Below are 27922 nucleotides of genomic sequence, written 5' to 3'. Positions count from 1 at the left end.
GTTGCTTTTCCCTGAGGCTGAGAGTGTGTGACTTGCCCAAGGTCACCCAATGGGGTTCATGTCTGAGCTAGGAAGCAAACCCTGGTTTCCAGAGTCCTAATCCAATGCTCCAACCAGTATGCCATGCTGGCTTCCCTATGCTGAGTTAAACCAACGTCAACTACTTTTGCATTTCGAACTCAGTTTGCAGCAAGTGAAGTAAACTGAGAATGAAGGGGAAAGTGAGAGGAGGAGGAGAGGGAAATTGGGAAATTTTAAGAGCAGCTAAAAAGTACAACAGGATTAATCGAGATTGACTGCCAAACTGGACAATTGGATGGAATGATGTTACAGGTGTGGCCATGGGTGATTTTAAGAGACATTTGAAGGCAATATAAGGATAGTTACATAAGCCTTTTATAGTATCTTAATCTATATGCACATTTAATAGATCAAAATTGGGCCTGAACACACAGGCCAAAATAAAGCTGCTTCAGGCCACTTTGGCAGTATGCTGTTTAAATGACACAGGCATCTTAAGAAGCCAGAAGATGCGCCAAAGCTGTGCTCCAGTCCTTAAGACTTTAGTGTGGCTTCCGGCCTCTTAGGACGCATACATCATTTAAAGAGCATACCACCAAAGTAACCTGAAGCAGCTTTATTTTGGCCTGTCTGTTTGGACCCAATGTTAAGCTCTGTTTTTCATGTTTTTGGGAGTGGGTGCAGTGGTGGTGGTGGGGGGGGGGAGAGATGTGGCACTGGCGCTAGAGAGATTGTGCTTTTCTTTTTGTCCTTTGGGATATTAAAAAGCAATTCAAAAGGTGCTTAAAAGGCTGAAGATGTTTAAAGTAACTCAGTCAATTACCTGGAGTGGAAATACATGTTATGAATATCTTGAGACTCTGCCTCCCTCACGTATTCACACTCTTTCTAACTCATATGTTATTTCATGTGGGAAATGAACATTTATTTTTGAGTTTCATGCTTTTAAAAAATAACAACCTTCAAGTGCTAATAAGGCCATTATGACAGTCTGGGGAGAAAAGAAGCTAAGGGCCCATTCATACTATAGAAATAACTCGGTGTGAAACCAGGGCGCGTTATAGACGGGCCCATGAGGTGCATCATCGCGCTGTCATTACACGCGAGGGGCGGCGCTTCCTGACGCGCCTTGCCCCTCACGCATAATGACTACGTCAAAATGGCGGCTGGCGTTCCACACGGCCGCCGCCATTTTGACATAGCGGACGCTCTGCGTCCGCACATCGCATAACGGAAGTGATGCCCCGAGTGCACAACTAGCGCCTTGTGGTGTCTCTTCCAGGGCCGAGGAAGGAGCGCGATTTTCGCGCTCCTTCTTTGCTGCATCCGGGAACCACATGGTTTAGATGCTGCGGTTCCCAGATGCAGCAACCAGCAGTGGCGCGAGACTGCCCCTTCTGAGCCGTCTGTAATGCGCCCAGGTTATTTCCACAACGTTCGCACCAGCCCCAAATGCAGGTTGCAGCAGGCGGTGTGGTGAAAAGCCCACTTAACCTGGTGCATTTTGTGCCAGGTACCTAACCACGTCTTTTTTTCATGGCTGGGGCAATCTGGATCTTTGGTAGTGTAAATGTGCTACTGAATCAATCTGGATCGAAGGGATCATTCTCAACCATGAGGCACCATAACGCTGATGCAGAGTGGTGCACTGTGAATGCCAGACCGGGTTAAAATGCCTTGGAGAGATTCGATTGTGGTAAATGTAGTAGGAACATCAACATTATTGTGTCACCACAGAGATCTGCATCTCCTTGGTACAAAAAAGTAAGTGTGAATGCCTCCTGACAGGAATGGGTTTACAACCCCCTGCAGTGTATTATACTGCAGGCTATCTGATGTGGGAGACCAGCATTTTGGTTTTTCCTAAAGTGTTGGGACTGGCATCATAGTTTTTTCCTCCTTGACTACAACCGTTTCTTTCTTTCCTGGAAGGTCACCATGGACCACTCGCAGAAAGCATGCAGACTGGTATCACTTTGTGTAGCACTGCTCGGTTGTTAATATTTTCATATTTCAAGTTGGGTTGGTTACAGTTTCCATGCAAACCTTCCTCTTATGTAACAGCACATTTCAGTTGACTTAAATTGCCCCCTGTTGATACTTCCTCCTAGTCCAAATCTAGGATTGTTTTTACATCCAAAAGCCTTGACCATCATTTCAGTGCAGAAGCCTCGTGCATGCATATATAAAAATTAATTAAGGAAATAATATATTTTGCACAAGAACTTAGGAGAAATAATAGAAATTCCAATCCCCTTCTTTCTTTTGTTTATGCATGGTCACATATCTAGATGGTCACCATTATGCTAAAATCATGGATTTATCCTAAAGAGTTTTCTAAAGGCAGCTTTTATTTCCAACACAAAGGGCAAGGGAGGTCCTTAAACTAATTAAATGTACTTTAAAGATTAATTTAAAGGAAGATACTATTTTTTTAAAAAAAAGTTGTTGTTCAAAGCACTGCTCCCAATGCTTAAAAATAACTTGTTATAACTGTTACTTGAAATGAATTCCTTTTCACAATAATTACTGTGTAGCTTAATAACATTATGATTGTAACATAATGCAGGATGAAGTAATTCCTTTTTGTAGTATTACTATAGCTGTGTGTTTTTAAAAATTACTGCCATGATTGCAGTGTGTATAAGGTCTTGCCATTTAGATGTGTTTTCTACCACAGGCGAACAACATGAAGGCGCACAACAACAACAACGGCTTGTAGAATTCTAAGAAAGCAACCGTTTTTGTTACTTTCGAATAATAAGGAAATGCCCTGAAAGTATCAGATCCTATATGATATTGGAAGCTAAGCACAAATGCATGTGGCCACAGAGGAATACTGGGGGTTGTAGAGTGTATTGCAGAGGAAAGCAAAGTAAACCACCAATGAGTTTTCCTTGCCTAAGAAAACAATGTAAAATCAGTGGGGTCACCACATGACCACAAGGGTCCTAAAAGTACGTACACACAAAGTGTTATTTTACACATTTCAAGCTAGAATTAATTTTTGGATTTTGAAGCTGTAATGTTGTTGCTGTTGTTGTTGTTGTTGTTGTTATTATTATTATTATTATTATTATTAACCTTTATGTGTCTTTGAGTCATCTCTGATTTATGGTGACCCTAAGACAAACCTATCATGGGGTTTTAGTCCAAGGACAGCAATGGTAAACCACCAATGAGTATTCTTTGCCTAAGAAAACCCTATGAAATCAGTAGGGTCACCATATGACAACAAGTACATACTTGAAAGTACATACATACAAAGTGTTATTTTACACATTTTTAATTATAATTAATTTTTGGATTTTGAAGCAATAATAGCAATTACTTTTAAAAAGTAATTTTTCAGACTCTGACTACTATAGACAAAGGAGATTTTCAGATAGGGGGGAAAAACTGGGAATAAAAGGCATACTTCTGACATATTCACACTGAAGATTTTCAGACAATGTTGCATTAATCCAGGACTTATCCGGTGAAGTTCCGAGAATGCTCCAGACCAATCACAGGACTTCCAGCCACTGTACTGAATTACTCTTTGGTGTTGTGCTTGTGTTGAGCACAACTTTGTCTGAAAATCTTCAGCACAATCATGCAATTATGCCGGGAGTACACCTTCTACTCCCAACCTTTTTCCCCCTTCTGAAAATCTCCAAGCACAACATCAGAGAGTAATTCAGTACAGTGGATGGGAATATAGGACTGAAGTCTTAAAAAGTGGTTTACTGTCTGTACTCCAATACATTGGTCCCAGTTGTGAAACAGTCAGATGCACAAACATGTCTGCATAAACTGTCCAGATGATCTGATGCTTAGTGCCGATACAGCCTTCTCTCTCCTTGCAGGTGAGCAAATGGCTGTTACAATGCTGAAGATTTGATGGGAGCTGGAAAGGAAAATTCTGGTCTATGAAATATGTAAATCCTAGTGCCAGATGCAGGGTGTCATAAAGATGGAACATAATTCACAAATGGGATCAGCATGTCTCCTTTGGTGAATTGGGCATGAACTCTCTGTGATATCGCTAGAACATTGTTCCATGCAAACATGCTTGGCATCACCACTTTAGTTATGTTCTTATTTACATCAGAGGCTGAATTTCATATTCTCCTAGATATGAAAAATAGTCAAGGAAATTACAATAAAAAATTAATCTTTATTATTTTTGCACATTAGTAATGATGTATAGCATTATTTAGAATATTAGTAGCATTTCCTGCATGCAGTTCACCAATACAGTATAAGTTGATAGTTTATTAAAAGAAATCTATACGTAACATATCCTGTGTAAGAAAAGTAAAATGTCCTGGTGTGTTTGGTTATATAATTTTGCTATTTTGTCTGTGAAAAAATACAGTGGACCCAAGATATATTTGTAACAGTTCTATTAAAGCAGGAGTCAAATGAATGAACAGAATCTCATAAATAAAAACTGGAAAACAACATGGTTCTTTGAAAGGAAAAAAGGCTACATTTTCTGATGCAGGCACTGCTAGAAATTTAAACAAAACATTACATCCTCTTCCAACGGCAAAGAACAGCTGTTTGGAAGCAAGCAAACTGTGACTCGTTCCTGAACATATTACTGAATTATTGCACCTTGAAAAATGTTTGCAAATAGAATTTCAAAAACAGAAAGCTACGATTACCCGTCTCTTCTTCGTTTCTTATTTTCTGTAGTTCTTCCATGGAAAAAGTGCTATGGACAGAATGTAACCCAAAAGGCTGCAACGTCAACCTTAAGATAAAATTCATTTCTTACTTTTATGTACATAATGCTCAAAAATAAAATAAAATGATTTTTACAATATTTATATTTGCTTATAAAATTCTAACCACATTATTTTCAACAAGTTTAGCAGTTTGCAACATATCTGTACAGTCTGGCTATACATGAGATTTGTCTTCACTTAAAATTTAAAAATGTCAAACGGAAATCTCTCAAGTAGCTGCAAATATTGCTTAATGGTATGAAGGAATGAGGTCTTGTTGAACACTTTTCTCTCTCTCACTTTACCTCTGTCATATGGCTTCCCATATTTAAGTTTCCAGACACTTGAAGGAAGAGAAGCATAGGCAATATAAACATGCATCGATAGGATCCAAGCTATCTATAATGGTACAGAATACATAATTTTACCTGTTGAAAGCTTGCACACTAAACCTATCGTGGTACATATTTGATGCAATAAATGTGCTCAGGTCGTTATTCATTTGCTCAAACGTGCACCACAGGTAAAATTACTATTTACACAACAGAGGGCTCTTCATCAAACACATACATTGGCAATCTTGCTGAGAGCTGAAGATGGCTAAACAATACTGCAGGATAAAAGCAGAACAAATTCATAAAGGGGTTTTGGTCAGTTCAGTTGTTTTTTTCTTTTTAAGGGCACATTGATTTAAATATACCACACGGGGGGAAATTGACAAGGACTTTAAGACCGGCTCTTCCTGACTCCAGCTCTGGCTGAAATTTAACTGTTTGTACAAAAATAATCCACTTGTTTTGCTATTGTGGATTGGAGGGGACTGGAGAGGCATTGAAAGATTTGTCTGGCTATAACGCAACATGAGTACAATTGTCAAGCACCTCAGAATGGAGTGTTCCCTCACAGTTAACAGAGTTGTTCAAAACCTGTTGCTCTTTGTGATGTAATGTTTTCCCTCCATGCATGATCTATAAGTGCAGCATGCCTCCATGCAAATCGTTTTTGGTGTGCATATAAGAGAGTCATATAATAGAACATCTGGTCCTCATACCGGTAAAGGAGTACAGTACTTATCCCCTTCCCCAACATAAACCCAATCTACAAAAATAGTCACAATGTGTGAATAAAAAGGAGGGGGAAAAAAAGATGGAATCCACCAACACAGATTTTGTAAAAAGATGACAAACGTGGCAGTTGAAATGCAAACAGTGGATACACTGACTGTACTAAGTGTTTTATGTTTAACACACAAAAAATATTAGGATTTTTCCCCAACCCCTTTAACTGGTCCCTACAGTCTGATTAGCCATTTGTCCCTCCTCTTCAGCAGTGTCAGCTGGTAATGAAAACAGTAACCTCCTGTCAAGCTTGCCGTCCTGTTTTACAGTCACATGTAGATGACAAGGGGTTGCTGTCTTGTAATAGGCACTGACCTTAAGGATACAGTATATTTGTAAAAACTGTCCTTTTGGCATATACCACCTAGAGGAGTCCTGTTGACTCAACTACATCACTCACACAGGCTGTAAACAATTTTGTCACCCAATCAGAGTTTCTAACTTGCATTTTATTTTTTCTTCTGTACATCTTTGCCTTCTTTTTCATGTTTTTCTTCAATGGGCTTGGTTACACGATCATAGGATGGTGGACAAATAGCTGTTGACATGGTTAGGTCTGTTTTTTCTGTGTATGAGTTTTCATTTATCTTGTCAATAAGAATTTCATCTTTGATGCGCAGGCCAGCCCCTCCTTCTATTTTGTTTTTATATACAAATGAAGCTTGCTGTACTGTTTGTTTGAGACGGTAACGTCTGTAAGCCCGTTGGATAATGACAGCAGATAGCTCCTCTTGTTTTCGTTTTAATGTAGTTGTAATGGGCTCGTAGGAAGCTTTGGAAGGATTGGATTGCATAAAGCGTTCTTCCATCTGTATGCGGAGAGCATCCATCTCTCCACTCTCTCCCAGAACACGTTTTGTAAAAGCAAACAAAATGTCAAGGCAGTGAATCCTATCCCCACTTACCATGGGCAGATCCATTGCAATAAGCTGAACCTTGTTTGGTTTTGGTAAATGAAGAGGCGGCTCCAGAGCAGCCGCAAACTCTGAGAGTTTTTCAAATTCCATAAACTGAGTAGCATCTGGGTCAAACTTTTCCCATACCTCATAGAACATTTCAAAGTCATCCTCACTCAAAGGCTCAGCACTTTCTTCAGTCGCCACACCAAAGTTCTCCAAAATGACAGCAATGTACATGTTCACTACAACTAAAAAAGATATGATGATGTAACTGACAAAGAAGAAAATCCCAACAGAAGGATTACCGCAGTCTCCTTTGACTGAGCTGCCCGGATGGTCTTTTTTAGGATCACAATCTGGAGGCCCACTGTTGAGAATGGGTGCCAGCAAGCCATCCCAGCCTGCAGAGGTGGTAATCTGAAAAAGGCAGATCATGCTGTTGCCAAATGTTTCAAAGTTGAACATGTCATCAATTCCAACTTCTCTCTTCACGTAGGCAAAGTTGGACATTCCAAATATAGCGTAGATGAACATGACGAGGAAAAGGAGGAGGCCAATGTTAAACAAGGCAGGAAGAGACATCATCAAGGCAAAAAGCAGAGTGCGGATCCCTTTAGCACCCTTGATTAGACGCAGGATCCGGCCTATCCTGGCAAGTCGGATCACTCGGAACAAGGTGGGGGACACAAAGTATTTCTCAATGATCTCTGCCAGGAACATACCTGTTAACAATAAAATAAAATACTATCAGATCTCATGGTTTGTAACTGTCGCTGACTTACTTTCATGTACATCTTCATTTCAATAAGCTTTTAAGAACTGTGGTTGCAATTCTATGTAAATGGAGGTCCCACAGAACAAAGGAAGTTTTATTATTGTGTAAACATGCACAGAACTGAACTGCAAACTGCCCATCTTTATACAGTGTGTCTATGAGCAGTAGAATAAGCCAGGAATGTCAGACGTTGACGCTTTTATTTTCACATTTTATAGAAATATAACTTGGAAAAGCCAGGTTTACTTTGTTACTTGAAGTCTAAAAGGTATAGTTCCTTTTGTGTCTAATTCATTTAAAGAGGTCATTATGCTTTAAAAGGTAACAGCCCACTTAGGCAGATGCTAGAAGCTGAACAAAAACACTTCGGCATTAGTATGCAGCTATAACCACATTCCTGAGGCCTGGTACATACGGGCCCTTACTGACACCCTTGTCACATGCTAGGGTTGCCTGGGGGGCGGAGCGCCCACACGCCCTGCAACCCTAACATGTGACGAGGGTGTAACAATGGTGGCGCCCTGTATACACGGGTGATGCCATTGTTACGTAAGCGCAGCACGGCGTCTGCATGGCATGGTGTGGCGCTTACGTAATGAGTGCACCAATGGTACACTTGTTACGTCACCACCGTGGCTTGAGAACTCGTTTTTCATGGGTTCTTTTTCCACCGGCGGGAAGCCGTGCGGTTTGGCAGCTGCGGCTTCCCTCCAGCGGAAAAACAGGCCCTGGCAGGCCGCCCTTTTTGGGCGGTCTGTCCCGCACCTATATTACCTAAATTATTGAAGTAATAATGATGGAAGTTGTTTTGGTCACTTTAGTGAATGACCTTTGAAAGCAAATGGTGAGGGTGTTCCTTTCAGTTCTGCTGCTCCTTTCAGGGTCTCTTGATACCCTTGATCACTGTGTTTGTCTGGGCTGCCTCTCCAGAACAGGACTTAGAAATACTGCTTTGCAGTGGCTTTGGTCCTTACTGAAAGGGCAGATTAAGAAAGCAGTGCTGGGAAATTCCTGTTTGACATCTCGGCCATTGGCCTGTGGGGTCTTTTAGGGTTCAGTCTTGTAGTGGTGGTGGTGTACCATCAAGTAATTTTTGACTTATGGTGACCCTATCCTGAGGTTTTTCTCAGCAAGATTTGTCCAAAAGAGGTTTGCCATTGCCATCCTCTGAGGGTGAGAGAGTGTGATTTACCCAAAGTCACTCAGTGAGTGACTTTCGAACTTCCAGAGTTGTAGTCCAACACTCAAACCACTATGTCATGCTGGCTCTCACTCTTGTCCTTGCTCTATTTAACGATAAAATGAAATTTGGCAGGAGTTTGACATCACGAGTGTGAAATATCATCTCTACTTTAAACAGTGAAGAAATACATGGAAGGGAGTCCTGCTGCCTGATAAGTATGGGGAGTGGGCAGAGGGAAAGGCTGAGGGAGCAGTGAAAGGAACACAAAAGAGAAATGCCCGTGATAAGAAGGAATAGAAAACAAAGAGAACAGAGAAAGGGAAAGAACCCCAGGGGCAGGGATTAAAGCTTTTTCTAACACTTGCAGATTTGAGTACATCTACTAGCTGTTAGACAGCAAAAGAACTAGGACATGGAGGAAATCCTGATTGCTGAGTCCTAGCAACTTGCAGATTGTCTAAAATTTTCGTCCCCAGATAAAACAAGGACCTATGACATCACATACATATGCTAAACATAAGTTGCATTAAATGCTTGTCATATGTGTGGGAAGCATGGTAAAATAAATAAATAAATCTCATGCACAAATAGTTGATGCAAATTCTATCAAATGTACTTATACAGTGGCCAACCATACAGCAAGGAGTAATTATGTGGACTAAGTGTAGTTACGGAAATGAATATTACTGACGGCTTTATTGGGTTGAAGAAAATAAACAAGAAAATTAAGTGTGGGGTGTCTGACTGACTAATTTTATTTAGACTGGCTCTTACCTACAATGGAGAGGATGACAACCACAAAATCAAAAATGTTCCATCCAATAGTGAAATAATAGTAGCGTAGTGAAATTAGTTTGAGAACACATTCACCAGAGAAAAGGACAATGAATATCAGGTTGATACGATATAGAACTTCTTCTGTTTGTTCACTTTGATCATCTGTTTCTACCATCATAGTGATCATATTAAGGCAGATAAGTATCATAATACTGATGTCAAATACTTGTCTTGTTACAAAATCAAAGACCATTCCTTGGTATTTGTTCTGAAATATAAAAAAGAAGAGATGGCATTTCATTTCAAGTGAATATTTAAATCAAAAATTATTTCCAGATAACATGCATGCTGTCCAGAAAGAAAAAACATATTTTAAATATAATCCAATATTGACTGACATCCACAATCAGCAGACAGCCAAACCCACTCCTCACTTGCTCCACAACTCATTTTCTCTTTTTCAAATTGATTTTTTAGGGTAGAATATACTGGGAAGTTTTACATACCCCAGGTCTTGGTATAGGTTTCTGAGGCTTTTTAGACCCCAACTTTTTCATTGCATTGTAGTACTTTTTCTGTTCTTCTGTCATAAAGATGTCTTGACCTCCAAAGTAAGGGCATGATATGAAAATTGGTTACAATCATATTCTCATAGATCATTTAAATGTATTTGCATTTATACTGTATTTTACTGTATTCATAATAAAACTAAAATAAATAATTGGCTCAACTAGTTTTTACAACTAAGGCCCCAAACAGACAGACCCAAATAAAGCTCCTTTGGGTCACTTTGGGGGTATGCTGTTTAAATGACACACACATCTTAAGAGGCCAGAAGGTGCACCAAAGCTATGTTGCAGTCCTTAGGACTAGAGCGTGGCTTTGGCATGGCTTTCGACCTCTTAGGATGCATACATCATTTAAATAGCATACCTCCAAAGTGACCCAAAGCAGATTTATTTTGGCCTGTCTGTTTGGGCCCTAAATTGTTGCAGATTTCTAACAACATTGGTCCATCTTAATATACTGAATCCATTAATTCATAGCAGAATAAGGATTTCAATCTTAAAAAGTTCAATTCAGTTTCTTGGAGATTAGAAACTTTGAAAACAGAAAATTATAATGTTTGTAGATAAGAGTGAAAATAGAATTAAAAACTCAACAGCTTTCAGAAATTCACAATATACTGTAATTCCTTCCTTATTTAAAGAGAAATACACTTTCTATTGCCTCTTGCATAAACGTGCAGTTATGTTGGACTTTTACAGTGATCTATATAAATACTTATCTTCTTTTTTTGTTGATTGAAGTTATCAATGATGACACCAATAAAAAGATTCAAAGTGAAGAATGACCCAAAGATGATGAAAATAACAAAGTAAAGATACATGTAAAGGTTGTCCTCATAGTCGGGCTGCTGAAGTACCTACAAAACAAGGAAAAGGTCTGAAAAATTTGCAATGAAATACTTAGTTAAAAAACTTGTAGGATTATGGCTAATATCCTATGTATCATTCCACTACCTCAAATAGCATTGTGGATACTTAGTTTTGTACCTTGTGCATATGAGGAATGAAAGACATTTTCCATCTGGAAAACTTGTGCAACCAGTTGCACAAACAGTCGTTCAATCAAATCCTGTACAAGTTGAAAAACCTGCACTGTTTTCTTCTGCTAATGCTATGTTGGATTTAGGCCTTTCGCTTCATTTTTAACTGCCAACTTGATATCTCAACAATGGAAACATTATTTAACTTAAACAGAAATTATTTTTTCTTTCATGTTAGGTTTATCTCATAAAAATCCAATGACTAGCAGTGCAAGGTATAAAAACTACTTACATTTCTTGAATCGATAGCTGCATACATAATATCCATCCATCCTTTAAATGTAGCCTGTTTTTGAAAAAAAAAATTCAACATATAAAACTCGGAACACAGAATACTATTCTCTGTTTTGTATTACACTTTTTATACAATATTACAGCAGTAATGCATGGTGAGTATTACAGAGTTTTCAAAAATTTTACTGATGCTAAAAGGTTTTCTTTCTATGGCTTTTATCACACGGAGGCTTACTGTTGGCAAAATGTTCCTGAAGTGTTACTGAAGCGCAAAGGCGGGATTGCCGGTCACGCTTCTAAATCGTTATTGAGGCATCCCACTTCTCTCCCATTGTCAAAGCGTTCATGGAGCAGCCATTTCTTTAATAACGGGAACTTCCGTTATTCAAGAAATGGCTGTTCTGCGAACATTTTGACAACGGGAGAGAAGCGGGACGCCTCAATGACAATTAAGAAGCGTGACCGGCTATCTCAGGAACGCTTCAGGAACGTTTTGCTAGCATTTTAGCTACAGTAAGTGCCTCTGTGTGAAAGAGTCCTATGGGAGGAAAGGACAGGAAAGGGCAATGTGATAATCTCCAACAGTATAATTAAAAGGTGGGTGGGTAAAAAGAAGAAGAGGGTGGATAAAAAGCAGAAATGAAAGGAAGAGGGCAAGAGAGAAATAAATGTGGCTAGCAAAAACTTTTTACTTAATTATCCTAGTGTATAGCACTTTGTGAGCAAGATTACAAAAGGATTCATGGCAGCTCATGCTGAATATTATGCAAGATTGCATATGATAAAATATGTAGTCCAAACTATAATCAACAGAGGAGTTGCTACTGAAGAGAGTTAAAATGCATCATCAACCCCAGAACAGTTCAAAGCACCTTCCTTACATACAAGGAAGTACCTCCCTTTCAGGCCTCAAAAGCTAAATTATGTAAAGGCCCTGATTGCTTGAGTGTCTTGGGAGATTATTGCACAGCCATTTTTGCCCTGGCCGTGCATGGGACAGAATCAGGGCAGGATGGGGGGAAACGGGTGTTATCACACAGAAAATTGCTGCTGCACTTCCACGTGACCATCACCTGTTCCCTGGGTGTGCTCTGCCAGCCAATTTTGGTGGTACGCAAGGCCACCTAAGGCTGCTATACCAACAAAGGCTTCTGTACCATCAAAATCAGCCAGCAGAGCACACCTGTGGGATGGGTGATGGTCAGATGGCAGTGCCGCAGCAATTTTCTGTGCAGTAACACACCTGTTTTGCTCCATCCTGTGTATGGCCAGGGAAAACTGGCTGTGCAATAACCTCCTTGGTCTTCTTTTAAGCAGACAAACAACTCACCCTAACTAACCTCACCTCTACCAGACCCCATCCCATTTTTTTCTTCTTTTCTTATCCAAACCAGCCACTTCTACTCTAAGTGGGTTCCACTCCTCACTCCCTGCAGCCTCCCCAAAGAAATCACACAGATTAGCCTGCCCAACAACAGAGCCACAGGATGCATAATATATCTCCTCCTCAGATAATAGGCTGTCCTGCTTTACTGAACGTGAGAGGGAGAGGCACTACACTAATGAATTTAAAACTTCAGTATAAATTGAAAAATCTAATGAGTTTGGGGAAATTGCTAGGAAAAAATCTGGACAACAAATAATTTAAAATTAATTCCAAGCTGTGAGTGAGATTTACTATAAAGTAAGTGCATAGTCCCCAATGAAATCAAATGCACAAAACAGTCTTGTCTGGTTGATTTCAATGTGAATTAAGTGCAACTAACTGATTCTGTACCCACTCGTATCTTTAAGATATTTCAAAAGCAGCTGGAAGTTTAAAACCCAGTTTTTCAATTTATTAATTATACAAAAACTAATTATGAAAGATAGTGCATTTTAAATGCACAAATAAAACACCTTAATGTTTTATTATTTATGTATTTATTTGCAACATTTATAGTTCACATTACAATCTAAAGTTCTCTTTGTTGCTTACAAGTACAAAATAACTAAAATACAAAAGGAGCCATAAAACTATAAAATCCAAATAGCATAAATACAGAAACAGAAAACTAAACTCATAGCAATCCTAGAGTTAAACCAAAGGCCTTAGATGCATCAGTTATTTAAAAGATTTGGGTGAAGAAAAAGGACTTCACCTAGTGCATAAAGGACAAATATGGCATAAAGAAAACCTTTCTGTATAACTATGATGTCACTATCAAAAAGGGCTTTTTCCTGTTGGTTACCCATCCTGCTTCATAGGAAAAGGCACCTGAAGCAAGCCTTCAAAGAAGACTTCAAAGTATACATAGGTAACTTAAGATATAATAGGTCTAAAAAGAGAATTCTGCTATGACCTCACACATTGTGTATATTTATTAATACTGGAGCTTGGATAATTAGTTTTAAAAAAGTAATTCACTCCTAATACTTTGAGAAGAAAAAACAATGGAAACAACTTCTTACTCTATATCAAGCAAACAAGAAGCCTATAAAGAATATTCACTTACTACTTGCAGCAAAGAAAGATACCCAAATCCTACATTATCAAAGTTAACTTTCACGTTTTTCCATCTGGCTGTTTCATTTGCTTGTATGAGTTCTTCACACTGAGAATAATTGTTAACTTCCTTGATTGGGAAAATGTCACCAGTTGTGGTGTTAATACAGTGGTAGAATTTGCCAGCAAACAGATTTACTCCCATGATGCTGAAAATTAGCCAGAATATAAGACAAACAAGAAGCACGTTCATAATGGATGGAATTGCTCCAAGAAGGGCATTCACAACCACCTAGTACACAAATAGAGGAGGAAAAGAAAACAGTGTAAGAGTACTTAATAGCAGTAATGGTATTACTCTGTTGCATCAATGTCTGATTGTTCTACTTTTCAAACTAAAGCAACTTGTAAAATGACCAGTCAAAATTTTGATGGCAACAGAGTTACTTAAAAAAATAAAAATAAAAATGCAAACTCAACAAGACAACAAAGGTAGGGAAAACTAAAATATCTAAATAAAAGCAAAAATTAAAAAATAAACCTTATAATAGCAACATGAAGATTGTTGATCTCTGTAAGGAAAAGAGATATATGTTAAAATATTTATATAGGAAAACAAAATATAAAAAGGAAATAAGTGATTCTTCATGAACTGAAAAGATGCTATAGGTTCCGTATAACTAAAAATAGAAATATCAAAAAAGTTATAAATAAAACCAAGTTAAGAATTATTACATATCTTGAGGAGTACTCTCAACCATGCATCATCATCATCATCATCATTATTATTATTATTACAAAGATTACTTTCTTTGCATAAGAAAGCCAGACAATTTTGCAGTATGTGCTTATCTAAATAATCACATAGTTTATTTCAAGCTCCAGTCTTTATTAAGCAAATGAATATCTTCTCAATTAAATATTTTGTTAAAGTAAATAAATGAATGAAATATTCATACATTGATAAAGAGTGGTGGTGGTTAAAGGATCAAAAACATTTGAATGCAGAATAAATCAAGATACTGTCCAACTTGCTTGAGTACAATGCCTTTGCGTGTCTGCCTAATAATACATGCCTAGAAAGGGATGCTATAAAGAAATGTAAGAAGCTGGAGCCTAAGAAGATTACCGCACTGGGGAAAAAACATTCCCCAATGCGTTCTCACAGGCAAGAGCCCGAAACATGATGGGAACCCGATGGGTCCCAGAACGCTAGTTTACTGCACGACGGAACGCCGCCGTCGCCGGGCGTTCCCATCGGGTTCCCAATGTGTTCCCGGAGGCGCCATTCTGGGAATGCTTTCAAAAGCGTTCCCAGAAATGGGCCTCCTGGAACACACTGGGAACACATTGGGAATGCCCGGTGGCGACGGCAGCATTCCGCCGTGCGGTAAACTAGCATTCTGGGACCCATTGGGTTCCCATCATGTTTCGGGCTCGCACCCATGAGAACGCATTGGGGAATGTTTTTTCCCCAGTGTGGTAATCTTCTAAGACTCAGGAGCAGAGTGTCATTTATGGAAAGTGTTATCTGGGGCAACACATCAAAAGGGGCCATTGATACCATTTTCCCTCTGCAGGCTCCTGAAAATCTCCTTGGCAGGGATTGGAGAATTGTACCAAGGAGGGAAAATCCACAAGAATAGTCTTCTCCCCTTCTCTTAGATGGACTCTTGGCTGAATCAAATACCCTTCTGTTACGTTGTTGTTGTTGTTGTTGTTGTTGTTGTTGTTGTGTGCCTTCAAATCATTTCCTATTTATAGCAACCCTAAGATGAAACCTATCATGGGGTTTTCTGGAACTGAGAGAATGTGACTTGCCCTAGATCACCCAATGGGTTTCCATGATTTCCGAGTGGTAAATCAATCTCTGGTCTCCATAGTCATAATCCAACAGTCTAACCACTACACCATTCTGGCTCTTCTTTTTGTTATTAGCAGGACTCTTTCTCTGAAAAGAAGGGCACTTTTGGATCACAAGGTTTCTTCCCTATTCAAAATCACTACAATATTTGTTGGAAGGGAAGGGATCAATATTTAAGCAAGGGATATACTTCATTCTCTGTTGAATAGCATGGATCCTGTCCTATATAATATGGAATTACTATGGTTCGGTATTTGTGAGATCCTCTCTGAAAAGCTAAATCCCACAGTTTAACTGTTCTGCAGGGAATGTGAGAAGAAACCAAAGCCTTGCTGCCATACTGTTTTCTCCAGTTGGTGAGGTTTTAATTTTTGTTTAAGGGCTCTTTAGTGCTGTTGGACTGAGGAACAGATGCAGATATGCTAGATTTATTTTTGGTTTCCGTGTAGATGAGGAATACATGAAAGACATCTGAAGCTTTGCTCAGCAGCCTCGAGTTTCATTTAAGGTTGACTATTTTATGAACATCAGTCTATCCTAAGGAAATGTTCCACCATAATTTCCTGGTTTAAGTAATATACCATTTGGCAATTTTAGTCTTCTAGCAGTCATAGAAAATGATTTATTTTCTGAAACTCATTTACTATCCTCCATTAACCTTGTCTCTGAAAAGCAAAACTCACAGCAGCTTTAGCTTTCTTGCCAACAGATTAAATATCAGACAATATTGTTTACTGCGACAGCAAAGTACCTTGGGGTTGAAAAGGTGTATACTTCTTTTTAGTGGTGGGTTATAGTATTTGGTAGTGTAAAAATCACACTGATCTCTGGTATGATATCAGTGCTGTCATCTGAGAGTGCTTGGCGGTAAGAGAAAGGCTTCTCTAGGCACCCTGGCTGTATTAACTACAATTCTACAAACTACAAACTAGACTGGCTAGACAGGGGTTGATAGGAGTTGTAGGTGGGATATAAATCCTTGAAATAATATAAAGTTAATGTGGAATGGTAGCACTATAATTGTAAAGAGCTAAAGTTTTGTATTGTGAAAGGGACCTGAGACATTTTGCGGCTGGTGGCAGAGAAGTTGGTGCTCCTTCTACAGTTCATATATTGAAGCTGGCTGCATAGGCAGTCAAATATTACAATTGTCCTCCACCAGATCGGAGGCAACATGCTAGTTTATGAAGTGCTATTTTAAAACAAGGTTAGAGTGGTACATTATTATTATTTTGTTCCCAGAATTATAATAAATTGCTTTTTAAAAGTCCCTCAGATTATGGAAATACTCATTAGAATGCCTGTAACAGACAAATTATGAATGTTGATAGAAACATTTTCATGAAGAAGTGGGATATACTAGGTTTAGGGACTGTCTGTGCACAAAATTCAATTGCAAATCTATATCCACCAGTTTGGACAGCAAATATCTTTTCTTTCAACACAGACACAAAAGGAAAGATGCATGTGATATAGTAACACAGGACAATCTAGTACATGTAGGTATTGGGACAGTATTAAAATGAATGGATCAACATTATGAAAAACATTTGAGTTTATGAAAAAACATTAGAGAATCATCTGGATTGTATGCTCCGCCAGCCACCGTCTTCAGTACTCTTTTTCTTCTTGTATCTGAGAATCCTGTTCATATCTGCATATTCAAATGGCAGCTAGAACTAATTGGGCCTCTTAGATTCCATGCAGTTTTCTAGGCAATTCTTCTCCTCCTAGAGTTGGTAACATTTTGAATTTATTTGAAACTTTGGCTTCAAGTCAAGTTAATCAATTACTCCCTTTTCCACAAAACTGTCCTGTCATAAGGTCCCTTCTCCTCCCTTCCCCTGTAGCTCTATATTCCTTATTCTTTGGATGTTGTCAAAATCCAAGGTTCTATCTGCTGTGTCCTTCTATTAGCTATTTTATTTTAAGTGCATAAGTAGTGCAACTGGCAGTAGTCCTAGACTGTCAAGGATCTCATGTTAGTTAGGGCAGTTTCAGAGGCAGGCTGCACCTTCTAAGATAAAGGCTTGCTTTCAGTTCTTGTAAAGCTTCGGGGCTGCTGCAGCAGGGCCATGTAAGTAGCATATGAGAGCACCACTATTTCTTCCTGTCTGGCAGGGAAATAGAATCCTGTATACTAATAATAAGTTCTTTCTGTATTTAGTCAAAACAGTACTATTGACCCATAACAATGATGGGGGATCAGTGAAGTTAAAGGAGCCTACATTTAAAAGTGGAGGTAGAAAAACATTTTTTGGAGGGGCGGATCTTGTATGCATGTTGACAGTAAGCTCAAACTGTTCAATGAAAATGAGGGCTTGCAAAATCTATCTTGGATAACTATTTGTGCCATAATACCTCAGACAACATAGACGTTAGTGGGCACAGAATGCTGATTATCTGCTGCAGAAAGGGAAGGCTGACAAAAATGTGTGTGTGTGTGTGTGTGTGTGTGTGTGATGAAGTGACCTGGAAGTGTCATGCCTGGAACTCAGAACAACAGCATGCCAAACAATAACATGTTGCTACAGATCCCGTTTGTGTAACAGCCCTAAGAATAGACTTTTGTCTTTTCACAGTGCAACCCCAATGCAGAAATGAAAAAGACCAAATTCATATATAAGTTCTGGTAGCTTAGACTGTAGAAATCAGATGGGCTGAGGACGTGGACTGGGAACTAGGTGTAATGTATTATGGTGGCACCAATGATTGTACTAAGACATTGAAGGGGCACTGGCTTTTAGCCTTCTTTGGTTCCCAGGGATTTTAGAGTTTGGCCAGGTAACTATGTTGTAGTTTTTTTACAAGCAGAAAAAAAATTAGATACATTTCAGAGATCTTGTTAAATCTAAAATCCCATATCTGAATTCTCCTTTGGCTTTAAAATGATGTTAAATGCTCATAAATTCACAAGAAACATCTGGACTAAGAAGTTATTTTTTAAGAAAGTGTACAGCATTTTTGTATCAGATGGTGATCTAGAATCTACAAAAATAATTTTGCAGTGTAATTCTCTGAAAAGTAATTCCCATCAAGTTAAATACAGTCAGCCCGCGCCATACGCAGGCTTGCCTTCCACAGCTTTCAGCATATGCTGAAGCTGCAGTACAATTTAATGAATGGTGCATGCGCCCGTGGCATGCGTACCGTGTGCATGCACCTCATTGTTTTTAATGAGGTGCAAGCATATGCAGTTTTCCCCTTATGAGGGGGGTCCAGAATGGATCCCCTGCATAAGGGAAGGGCAGACTGTACTGCATGGTTTACTCCAAATAGTGGGTTAAAGATTGCAGCTTTACTGAGTTCTAAGCGCTGATATTGTAAACATAATTGGATTCTAACTTGGTCAAATTTGGTGCATACTCAAAAAAATCAATGTGTCTTGGTGCGTCCTTACAATTTCTATGTAGGTCATCCGTCATTTAAAAATACTGTTTTCATGCAAAAAGTTACTGAGAAAAATGAGTCTCCAAGAATTAGATAGTAAAAAGCTGTACTTTCTAAACTTGCCAGGGAAAAAAAAGTTGTTTTAGTAAGGAAAAGGAGACAGATCTGGTTTCTGCAGTAACCTTTGGCTGGATCCAAATAAAAGTAGCTCTTGTGCAGAAATCTATGACATACAATAAGGTACATCGCACCCGCTCCATATGCAGGCGTGCCATATGTGGCTTCTGGTTTACACGGAAGCCACACTGCCATTCATTGAATGGCATGTGTGCCTGTAGTGCACATGCACTGCACCGCCGCAAGCATGATATTGAATGGGGCTTGAGTTTATGCATTATTTGCCTTATGCAGGGTTTGTGTGTGTCCGGAATGGATCCCCGCGTAAGGCAAGGCTCCACTGTATGTAGGTTCTATAAGAGCTCTCATGCTCTCAAGTATCCCCTAAGGAACATAGGAAAAGTGCCTTATATTGAGTCCAATCCATTTAGCTTAGTATTATTTACAGGGTTTCAGGAAAGGGTCTTCCCACCCTATGTGGAAATGCCATGGGTTGAAACCAAGACCTTCTGCACACAAAGTAGATGCTCTGTAGAACTATATTCTAGAAAGATTGAGGAAAATCTTATGCAAAGGGAAGAGAATTGTTGCATTTGGGTTGCAAGTATACGCACCTAGCTGGAATTAAATATCATCAAACACAAGTAAGTCTCATTGAACATAACCTATTTCTGAGCAAGTATGCACAATCCTTTGCACACCTAGGGCTCATTCACACAACACAAATGTAGCACTATTACTCCACTTGAACAGCCATGGTTTCATAGTTTGGGGACTCACCAGGGAAGCTCTCTGGCTAAGAGCCTTATCACTTTATTAAACAAACCCGGCAGGCAAATGAAAAGACACATTTTTTTTCTCCCTCCACATCATGTGTTTTGCTTTCATTCCCTTCTGGTTGTAAAACCATGGGAGAGGTTCATAAAAGTGTTGTAAAAGCTCTCATTTGCCAAGCTGAAATAATCCTTTTGGCAAAAATGATGCTTTTAAACACTCTCCCATTCCCAGGATTCCATAGGATGGAACCATGGTGGTTAAAAGTGGAATAACAGAGCCATCATTCTGTAGTGTGAATGGTTCTTCACTCAGATGTAAACCACACTGAGTTGAACAGGACTTACTGTCATATGTGTGTGCATAGCAACAGCAGGGGTAGGCACTGGGTGGGCCTCCGGATACTGCTGGATCACAGAAGGCATGATTTTTCAGCATTGGCTATGGTAGCAAGGGCTGGTAGGTACTGCCTACACCTGAGACAGAAGATTGCAGCCTTTCATTGTTCTTGCTCAACACTGTATTTATTTTAGGCTGTGAAACAGATGTGAAACAGCTCTTTCATTTGCCAAACTTAGTTTCCATATAAAGAAGGATACTTTTAGCACTAACTGATTTTAACTCCAAAACATATTTCATCTCTTTGCAGGCCTAGCGTTGAGGTGTTGGAGTTTACTGCACAACTTGAAAAAGTGGCTTACCACTGATGAATTGAATTCTAATTTGGGCTACATCCAGATACAGTCACACATATTAGTATCCAGTACTATTGCACACGTTTTGTCACTGATGGCACTGGCCAGGTGCAACCTGGGTAACTTCTGTCTAGAATCAGAGCTCAGCTGGTGGATTCTAGTCAGAAGTTACCTGAGCTGCACCTGACCGGCAGTGTTGGTAGCAAAACATGTGTGATACTATTGGATACTAACGTGTGCGATTGTATCCGGATGCAGCCCAAGTTAGAATTCAATTTGGCAGTGGTGAGTTGCTTTTTAAAGGGATGCAATAATCTCCGTTGGCATGGGCAGAGGAAGAAACAAGGTAGGAGACATCTGGTTTGAACAAAAAAGGACCACAACTTCATTGTCACAATGTAATAGTGTTGGTCTTGCAGGAGGCATAAATCCAGACATTGGACAATGATAGTTTCCTGATGCACTGTGCTGCCTTGTAGTCCATCAAAGAGGCAATACAGGTAATTCTGTAACTCTAACTTCTTGTCATTATATCCCTGCTACAGCATGAAACAATTAAGGGCAGTGTGAATCAAACAAGGGTATGAACTGCAGAAAAACTCAAGGGAGGAATTAGCAGTCCATATAATTAATCTCAATTATATTAGCTATAAATAGATTATTTAACAATTAGACCTGCAAATGTTTAAAATAAATTTTTGATGCTGTATATCAGTACAAGGCATGTGAATAATGTTCACCGTACCAATTTCTTCTTTAGATTGCTAGCTCAGAAACTGGACTGGAAATTTGAAATATGAAAGAATTTTAAAGCAATCAGCCAGAAATGTGCATAAGACATGCAAAACTTAAACTGCAAAGTGGATCTTTTTTAAAAGTCCTTTTCTGCTTTACTGCTCTAGGAGAACTATATCAAGCACGCAGAACATGCTCTCTTCAGTGACTTTACACATAAACACATGCTTTACCGCTAAGAAATCAATCCTCTTAATTTAGCAAAGCAATGGATATTTATTTTTCTACATTTATAATAGCATACATATTTTGAACTACTGCAAAAACATTTCATTACAGAAAGTATTAAAATGATAAATATCAAGCAATAGGCATATTCAAATCTCATTTAACAAGTAGAATAGATCTACATACACTGAGATTAGAATATTGTTTTCAATCTATAGCAGATTCCATTAAATGAAAACAGATATTTACTTTTCCTTCCAGCACCTATGTGGAGTTACAGTGGTTGAAATTTACTTTGAAATATATTGAAACAGTTTTCAGATTAACACAACAGACTTGAATTTTCAAAATTCTCTACATATTTTGATCAAATTTCTCCTTGTCCATATAGGGCAATTATGTGAGAGTTAAAACAGTTGAGTTATATTTCACAGACTTACATTGTCCTTAGGTCTTGAGTTTGTCTTCTGTGAAGGAATACTTTTTACCAGTTTTTGAACAGAGAAATCATATGAAGTTAATTTAAAGCTCCACATTATAATATCAATATACAAATATGTGAAAACCAAAACTAATACTTGGCAAAAACTGGTCAAAATCTAGATTGAAAGATTGAAAAACCTCTTTTAAGAAATTTTTTTTTCAAAATTGTGCTGCCAAATCCTTCTTGTAACACAATGTGTTGATACTTGATCTCCAAACTGTTCTTATTACTGCCAGCTCAGAGTCTGCCCACAACCATTTTGCATAGAATATATAGCCTTTATTTATGAGTTTTAACTCCCAGTGCCTTCTGATTTTTTAAACTTCTTAATAGTTTGAAGTTGAATTACTTGCAAATTTGTTATAACTTCTCAGTGTAAACTCAAGATGGGTAACCAATGGCTTAGAGAACTACTGCCTCCCAACCTTGGTTGTAAAGTGGTCTCCATCGATACTTGACTTCTCCAAGGAGTCAGAGCTCACAAAGCCCCAATTCAGTGCCACACTCCATATACTGTATGTCAGAAACAGATGATATTATGATGCATGCCAGAAGTCAAGGTCCCAAAACACATGTGGAGATGTTTTGGGGTTTCTGTCTATTTCCAGAAAGTAAAGACCTCATGTAAAAACACTCATACTTAATATAAAAATATCTTTGTTGTAAGCTGCCTTTGGTCCTGTGCCAGGAGAAAGGCAGGATAGAAATTAAATAAATAAATAAATGATAAACCTCCTCAAGCATTCTAGTGCTTCTAGTCTGTTGCTGCACTAGTAATAGTTGAATCCCACTTATTTGGTGCAAATTGAATCACTACTCCCTTTGAAAGATTTATATGAACTATGTCTCTGTCCCTCAACTCATACCTTCTTTTTCCACTAACTGAAAACTGTCTCAAAAGCATGTCATTTATGCATTAGTGATGTCATTGAGAGCTGGTCAGTTGTGTGTTTCAATGTTTTATAGAAGTTTTTTTCCTGTTCACGAAGCATTCATTAACAAACATTGATTTCTATGAAGGCATACTCTTTCTAAATTTTGGCCAAATGCTTTGGGCAAATAATTTTTCCTGTGTTATGTTGTTTGCACACTTTGATCCGTTTATTGTCACCATTGTGTCTAGTGACAACCAGAGTCAGAGGTTATTTCTTTTGCTCCTTGGTTCAGCAATAGAAACCTTTAAATGTGGGGAAATACATAAGAAATGGCAAATAGCTGATATCATTGTGGACATGTGACTCCTTGGTTCCTTTTAAATAGCATTAGCTGGAATCATTGCAACAGAAAATCGCTTGAAAATGAAAAAAATGAAACCAAGTATAATCATATTTCTTTTCTTATGAACCAGATGTGTACCGAAATAATTTTTCAGATTGCCATATTCTTGGTACTCATATTACATGAACATTTAGCATCATCGATAGTCTTTAAGGTTATTTAGAAAGGAGTACAAAGGACAACAGTTCCAGAAACATTTGTGCCAACAAAAACATATTTGCAAGAATGTTCATGAATAGTAAATAAAAAGAAGTATGAACATGGATAAACCAAACAGTTAGTTGAAAACTGAATGAATGTTCGTGAACACTACAGGAATTGACCAGCTCTTACCCTATTCCACTGCTGACTTCTCAATTCATGAATTTCTTGTTTAAAGGGATTTGTTGAAATTAAGGGGTGGTTAGATGCACCTGAAATTCATGTATCGAGTCAGTTTCAATTTATAGTATTTCCTTTTTAGAAATTTTGAAGAAAAGATATGCAACCTGATGGATACAATTTGAGGAACTGAGCTCCAATCATCTAAATTTCATTTCATGGTACTGGTGTGACTTTACTTCTAAATACTTGTAAATACTGTTACAGCAGCATGTTTATCAGCTGTCCATCTAACTAGAAAGGCTTCTTTTTAACATTACTCAAAAGCTGTTTCCTCTTATGTTTCCATGAAGTGGCAAAAGGCATTCTCTGAAAAATAACAGGTTTGACCAACATGCAATTTGGATCAGGTTGTATAAAGTGGGTAAATTAATGTTTACAAGTGATGTGTCTGGAGTTCTACTGGTGACTTCACTGCAGTCACAGATCTATCCGGTAACATTAATGAAGAGAAGAAAACGGGTTTGGTGTAAGGAACTTTTCTGATAGAGACTAAATGGTGATCCTGCTTACCCCATCAAACATGTAATATTGCAAGGTTTGTGTACATAATGCTGGGGATCTGCTGGAAGTACTTCAACCTATGGAAACTAGTAGCTATAGTTTGGGGAGGGAAAATCAATTGAAGTATCTGGTTAACTGGCCATTTAAAAGGTTGAGTTCAATTAATGGCACAATAGTGTACTAGAGTTTAATGAATTATCTACAGATCACGATTACTAACTGTGCTTATATAATAGTATATGTAAGCACTTGTGTCAAATAGGAAGCACGCCTCTGTCTGGAGGCTTGATAATATCAAATTTGACTTACTGAATGAAATCCTAAACTGAAGCCTATCACAATTGATTTTGACTGGGAGTACAAGTATTCCCCATTAAATAAGAGGAACATACTGGATCTGGTTTTATGAGAGCTTAAAAAAACACACATCAGTGTAGCATAAACCCAGTTGTGAATTGCCAGTGTTTCTTTCTTTCTGTTAGGAGCAAATTGATATAAAAGGTACTCACCTTTAGGATCACTATTAGCAAATCTGCTTAAATACATTTATGACAAACTCCTCAAATCGGCTAGAAAGTAAAGTAATATAAATGCATACAGCTAGTAAGTGGTGTTAAATAAGGCTTAAGGTGAGCTAATGAAGCCTTTTGCTTATCTTATTGATCAATATGCAATAAAATGAAAGGGCAGCATTTCTGCATGGATTTATCATTCCTGATATAGCATGCATGAAACATTCCTGATACTTAGACATGCATTTAAATTAAGATCAGCTTTTCTCTCATTTCATCTTACCCTCATGCCTTCAAATCTTGACAAGGCTCTCAAAGGCCTCAAAGCTCTCAGTGTCCGAAGGGACTTAATGGCACCAAGTTCTGAATAACCCAAGGCATTTGCAGTTAAGCTAACCAATGACACCTGTGGAAAAGAAAACCCAAATCATCCTTTTACATTCTAGGAAATACGTCTGTATTCAGGTATGTATAGTCTGGTGAAATCACAGGCCTAGAAAAATCCCAAAGTCATAATGTCCTTTACATATCACATTCACACATGAAAACTGGGTAAGCAGAACAGCCAAAACACTGTTTACAATTCGCTCTGGACATGTCCAAGGATGAACTGACACAGGCTAAATAATGCATCCTTACATCAATCTCAGTTCTGTTGGAATACATGATTTTCCTCTTCTTCCAATGTGAAAACACTTCTTGATGCCTTAGAGCTTTAAGGTGATTTTAAAAACAAACAAACCCAGTTTACTCAACTTTTGGGTTTTTTTAAAAATGTGTGGCTTGATCCCTGAATTGGGATCACTATGGAAAGCCAGGTTGATGGGTGCTCATCTAGGCAAGGTGGTCACCTAGCTTATGGTTCCTGCCATGGAAGGGTAGCTATCTTTTGTTTGTATCTGTGTTTGGAGAAGGCAGTATGGCCTTTTCTCCACAAGACACACATACTTATTAGATAGCCCACTGTCCTTAGTGAAGAGGAACATGTTGCTCATTTGCCTATGTTGATCCAAATATTAGTTTGGTTAATTCTGAATGGAGAATGGGATGCCACAAAACACTACCTTGCACTGTACATTGGGCAGAAAATTTATTCAGTCAGACTTGAAGATAAGAATATAGCACAGCAACATTTTTTTTAATATGGCAAATCTTTTATATGCAGATTAATGCATAAGAGTAATCAAGAGTGAAGACAACTGTCTACATTAATTACATTTTTGTAAAGCATATGTGAGCGAGTACATTATTCAGTAATCAGATTTAAGTATTTTTATTTTATTATAATATTGGTTGCTGTTGTGTGCCTTCAAGTCCTTTCCGATTTATAGCACCCTTAAGGAGAAGCTATCATGTGGTTTTCTTGGCAAGATTTGTTCAGAGGAGGTTTGCCATTGCCTTCCCCTGAGACTGAGAGAGCGTGACTTGCCAAAGGTCACCCAGTGGGTGTCATGGCCGGGCTGAAAATCAAACCCTGGTCTCCAGAGTTGCAGTGCAAAGCTCAAACCACTATGCCATTTGGCCTATAATATTTATTACATTTTAAATAATAACATACAAAACCACAAAGCTACAAATCAAACAACACCAAACACCATGTGTTTAGATGTTTTGGTCTTTGTGTTGGTGTAGATTTAAGTGTTTTTAAAGTACTTGATTTGAAGGGGTTTGAATCAAGAATACAGGATTTAAAGGATTTTTCACCAATGCAGAAAGGACATTCCAAATACTGCAAATCATCTTCATAACAGCAGAGGAAATTTGTCAGCATCAAGTTTTGCTATTTTATCTAAATTGGCAGAAGTTTGCCTGGGAAGCTTTCTAATAGTATAGTAAAAATAAACTCTAAGATTTTAGCACAATATTTTACATACTAAGGACTTATTCCAAGATAACATTTTGTAGCCTTTTCCCCCAATGTGGAAATGTTATGTGGAAACTAGCCATCCACATAAATGTTATGTTAATATGTCTATGAACTGGGATCTATCTTTCTGATAAATGGCTGACTGAGTATTCTCCTATGAGTGCAAGCAGGCTCTTCAAAGAGTTTATGACTTACTGTTGATTAAAATGAACAATAAAATAAGGCTTGCTAGAGGGATATCTTCAAAATGAAAAGTGAAGAAATTTTGATATATCTTAATAAAAGAAATCTTCTATGCTGTTAATAAACACATTCTCTAAATGAAAATGTTTGTGTAGCCAAAGCAACACTATTCACAGATAGTGGGGAGGAATGAGTGGAACTGAGGGACCTCATATTTCACAGATATACAAATGTCAGGAGGGTGTGGGTAGGTACTACCCAGCAGCCCAGTGAGCATGCTTAGCAGTCTTGGGATGGTAACTAACAGTTGAAGAGAAAGTAACAAGAGAAAGAATGGTCAGCTGCAGCTATGCAAAAAGGAGCACCCAACACTACAACAATAGTAGTGAAATAGTAGGATACGTACATCAACGATCAGGAAATCCAGCCAACACCAGGCATTGGTGAAGTACGTTTGATATCCATATGCCACCCATTTCAGAAGCATCTCAAGAATGAAGATGTAGGTGAAAACCTTGTCAGCATATTCCAGCATGGTCTTGATAGTTTTTCTTTGCTCAATGTATATGTCTTCAAATGCCTGCAAATTATTCCCAGTGGTTTAGGATTCAAGGTAAACAAACTGGCAGAAAGCCCCACCATTCAGCTTCTTTCAACATTTGCAAAAACTTGTTCAAAATCAAACCTATTAGAGAAGCCTTTCCAGTTCTACTACATAAGAAAATGAGACACATTGGCAAGGTCCAACATTGCTTCAGTTTAGCTTAAATATCTGCTTGAGGGGTTATGTTACATAACCCCTATAATGGATAGCAATGTAAAGTAATGTATCTGGATCAATGGTCAATGTACATGGCTGACAATCCATTGTGCCTCTGCAATATGCAACATGTAAAGGCAATACGTACAGACAACACACATTTCTATGCACTTTTAATGTACTATCCCATGTTGAATGGACCCAATGCACCACTCTGGTTATGCTGTTGTCAGCTGGATACAACTGTTGTGCATTGTCCAAAAAGAAAAATCAGTTGGTATGCACTTCATAACTTGTATCTGCATCAGTCACTAACAGGATGCTGGCCATTTCA

General features: G+C 38.3%; 1 protein-coding gene across 5 annotated transcripts in view; it reads right to left on the bottom strand.

The window, feature by feature from the left end:
* Positions 1–4236: 4236 nt before the first annotated feature.
* Positions 4237–27922, bottom strand: part of LOC149313805 (sodium channel protein type 1 subunit alpha) — a 154164-nt gene continuing 130478 nt past the window's right edge. For all 5 annotated transcript variants that reach the window (XM_089519822.1, XM_089519824.1, XM_089519821.1 and 2 more), the window contains 8 exons: positions 27235–27408; positions 25062–25184; positions 13827–14108; positions 11330–11383; positions 10777–10914; positions 9995–10099; positions 9486–9756; positions 4237–7475 (listed from right to left, as the gene is read on the bottom strand). In XM_089519822.1, the coding sequence (XP_089375948.1) occupies positions 6304–7475; positions 9486–9756; positions 9995–10099; positions 10777–10914; positions 11330–11383; positions 13827–14108; positions 25062–25184; positions 27235–27408 (2319 nt within the window). In that variant the 3' untranslated portion in view covers positions 4237–6303. The remainder of the gene's footprint in view (positions 7476–9485; positions 9757–9994; positions 10100–10776; positions 10915–11329; positions 11384–13826; positions 14109–25061; positions 25185–27234; positions 27409–27922) is intronic.

Source organism: Sceloporus occidentalis, unplaced genomic scaffold, assembly GCF_023333645.1.
Source record: "Sceloporus occidentalis isolate IW3139 unplaced genomic scaffold, rSceOcc1.0.p SCAF_4, whole genome shotgun sequence".
Classification (NCBI taxonomy): Eukaryota; Metazoa; Chordata; class Lepidosauria; order Squamata; family Phrynosomatidae; genus Sceloporus; species Sceloporus occidentalis.
Note: the sequence above shows the minus strand (reverse complement) of the source record. Positions and strands in the feature narration are given on the sequence as shown.